Source organism: Diachasma alloeum, unplaced genomic scaffold (assembly GCF_001412515.2).
Source record: "Diachasma alloeum isolate Michigan unplaced genomic scaffold, Dall2.0 Dall_scaffold_01001, whole genome shotgun sequence".
Lineage (NCBI taxonomy): Eukaryota > Metazoa > Arthropoda > Insecta > Hymenoptera > Braconidae > Diachasma > Diachasma alloeum.
In genome coordinates this window covers 41,104-44,189 of record NW_021681116.1, presented here as the reverse complement: position 1 = coordinate 44,189, position 3,086 = coordinate 41,104, and the positions used below count along the sequence as shown (strand labels likewise).

At 38.0% G+C, this 3,086-nt stretch overlaps 1 protein-coding gene across 1 annotated transcript in view; it reads left to right on the top strand.

Annotated features, from left to right (window-relative positions):
- Nucleotides 1-467: 467 nt before the first annotated feature.
- The window catches only part of LOC107045570 (derlin-2), a 5,616-nt gene continuing 2,997 nt past the window's right edge, over nt 468-3,086 (top strand). Inside the window, exons 1-5 of the mRNA XM_015267885.2 lie at nt 468-792; nt 1,564-1,629; nt 1,729-1,896; nt 2,218-2,340; nt 2,636-2,799. Coding sequence (XP_015123371.1) covers nt 700-792; nt 1,564-1,629; nt 1,729-1,896; nt 2,218-2,340; nt 2,636-2,799 — 614 coding nt within the window. The 5' untranslated portion in view covers nt 468-699. The remainder of the gene's footprint in view (nt 793-1,563; nt 1,630-1,728; nt 1,897-2,217; nt 2,341-2,635; nt 2,800-3,086) is intronic.

Sequence of the window (3,086 nt, the reverse complement as noted above, 5' to 3'; positions counted from 1 at the left end):
GAGGAGAAATGGATTTTTCAATGGGAGCAGCCGTTTAGGGACTCACTCCATGCTTCAAATAATCATCACTCCTCCCGTAATTGAGATGAAGGGATGAAACGGCCGCAATCGGTTGAGGATCCAATTNGAGGATTCAATTTTCAATCGATTGGCAACCGTTTCATCCCTTCGTCCTCATTAGGGAAGGAGAAATTGATTGTTATATTAAGGGCAGGATTCCGCCGCCCGTCGGCGTTTCGAACTGCGGTAGGTTTCCCTCACCTACTCGACATCGAACATCACCGCTCGCTCCGCCCGCCGATTCCCCCATACGCGTTTCCCCCCACTCTGCGCCGTTATCGGCGCTCTCACACGCTCCCTGTTTTACTTACAGGTACGTACTCAAAATTAGTTCTGCGCCACCGCTACGAATTTTTGCGGTTGAAGCGTTTCCATAGGCGCTAGCAATCTCCCTTATAATCTCTGTCTCCCTACACGTGTCAACTTGCAAGAAGGCAAAAAAAAATGATGATCGTCCGATAACCATGAAAACATAGTGGAACATGAATTGAATGATGTGGATGATTTTACAAATTAGATAACAGAGTTTAACGTGGCGACATGAAACGTCTGTTGTGTTTTGTGTTTCAGTGCGATTCGAATGAATGAAGTGACGATTGAACATACAGCATTGCTTAATTAAATTGAAATAAGGAGATAATGGCATTCAGACCGCTAAGACAGGAATACTTGCAGATGCCAGTGGTGACGAGGGCATACACCACTGCTTGTGTCCTTACCACTCTCGCTGTGGTTTGTTTACCCTTGGATTTTCCAATTTTTTGTTTTAGAGTCGATCATGAATAATTAATAATTCTTTTCATTTCACATTTCGTCTCATTCCGGGCCCAGGAATTCGTATACTGGGAAAATACTAACGAGGAGATGGCTTAAGAGGTCACAGATGATTGCAGGGGTCAAACTTTTGTTGTTAAAACATTTGGATGATGACCCTTTCATTCAGGAATTCGACTTCAAATTTTATTCAAGAATTTAATTTTATATTCCCTAAGGAATGAGAACAATTGTTTTAGGGAGAATGGAATGCATTTTACAGATTGTTCCTAAATTGGAAAGCATGTTATTCGATGCAGAGTTGTCGGCTCAATGGAGTTGTTTGCAACCCTTAAGGGAAGCATTCATCTGTGGATATGAAAATTTTATTCGTGCAAACCAAATCAAGCTTCTGTTTTGGTTGAAAGTATTATTTTTATTCTAGCTTCTTACGAATTTCTTGTAACCCTAACGAGATATGAAAAGTTTGTGTTGTGTTCATTTGATCCCTGAAAATTAAATTCCGATGAAAGATACTGGATGACAACGCTTTTATCATTTCAAACAAAAAAACAAATGAGCAAAGTATTTTGAGATAAAAGGAATTGGAGATTATTCAAAAACTTGGAGAGATCATTCATTTCTGGCATTCTTTCAGGGAAATGTCCTTTGCTGTTTCAGCATAGGGTCATTTTGGATCCCCAGAAATGAATTATCTTCATCTTTGATTATTTTAATTTTTTTTTTCAGCAACTGGATCTGGTCTCACCTTTCCAATTGTATTTCAATCCCATTCTGATTGTCCACCAGTACCAGGTGAAATTTACAATAATTATTCATTCTAGAGTTTAATGGATGACTGGAGAGAGAGTCATGAATTTGGAAAAAAAAATGAAAATGTTTGTTCCGTTGCAGTTCTGGAGATTAATTACAACGTTTTTATACTTCGGCACAGTTGGCTTCAACTTCTTTTTTAATATGATATTCACGTATAGATACTGCAGAATGCTGGAAGAGGGTCCATTTAGGGGTAAAACGGCAGATTTTGTAATGATGTTCATATTTGGAGGTGTTTGTATGATAGTATCCTTTTCAATTATGAATAAATGCTTGGGAAAATTTTATAATAAACGCTAGCGAATTCGCTAGAAAATTATATTAAATCAATAAAATTTGATCTTTCTATACAACTTTCAAAACGATAATCCTCCGAATTTTCTATAGAAATCCCTGGACATTAATTTTCACTCCACAAGTTTACAGATTTTTTCATTTTATTTCTCTTTCTCCTCATTGAAAAATCATACAAAAGAATGTAGAATATTTGAACCAGAGAATTTCTGTAGAAACCGTAGAGGCTTAAAGAATTCTTCCTTTGCGTATTTTCCTCAAAATTTTTTCTAGATATTTGCATTTTTTGTTAACCTACTTTTCCTGGGACACGCATTCACCCTGATGCTGGTATACGTATGGTCGAGAAGGACGCCATTTGTTAGAATGAATTTCTTCGGACTATTGAACTTCAATGTAAGAATTGATCTTCCTCTTCTAAATGTATAAAATTCTGTAGCAATGTGTGAGGAACAACAAATCATGGAAATTATGTTAGGAATGTCTTTGAAAATAATAGGTTCAAAGAAAAATGTAAAGATCATTTTTGCAGCTTAGAAAATTCTCTCCAAAAAACATCTGCTGAAATTTCCTTCTCTCTCTCTCTCCTCTCTTCGTGGATATTTCCACAATCACTTTTACCACTCGACTACTGAATTTCAATCTTTTCTAGTACTCATGTGTTTAAACGAAAAATTAATTTGTCTTCCAGGCTCCGTTGTTACCCTGGGTACTTTTAGGGTTCTCCGTACTACTCGGCAATGTGATATGGGTCGACCTTATTGGGATGGCCGTCGGCCACATGTATTATTTTGCTGAGGATGTCTTTCCAAACCAAAGGGGGGGATTCAGAATTTTAAAAACCCCAAGAATACTGTAAGTAGATTTAAAAATACTAAAACGGTTAATCAAACACAGTTCAGTAGCGTTAGTTAGTAGTTTCAATTGTATGAAATACTTGAAAATTAATCGAAAAGTAGAAATTTTTTTTTCAAAAATTGAATAGTACATTACGCAACTAGTGCGGAAAGCAGGCGGTTACTCACGAGGGCGGCGCAGCCACCCGAGTGAGACCGGTTGCTGTCCGCACGTGTTGCGTATACTATTTTATATGATAAGTGCGTGATGAAGTCTGGGGGCGGAGGGGGGGGGGGGGGGGGGGG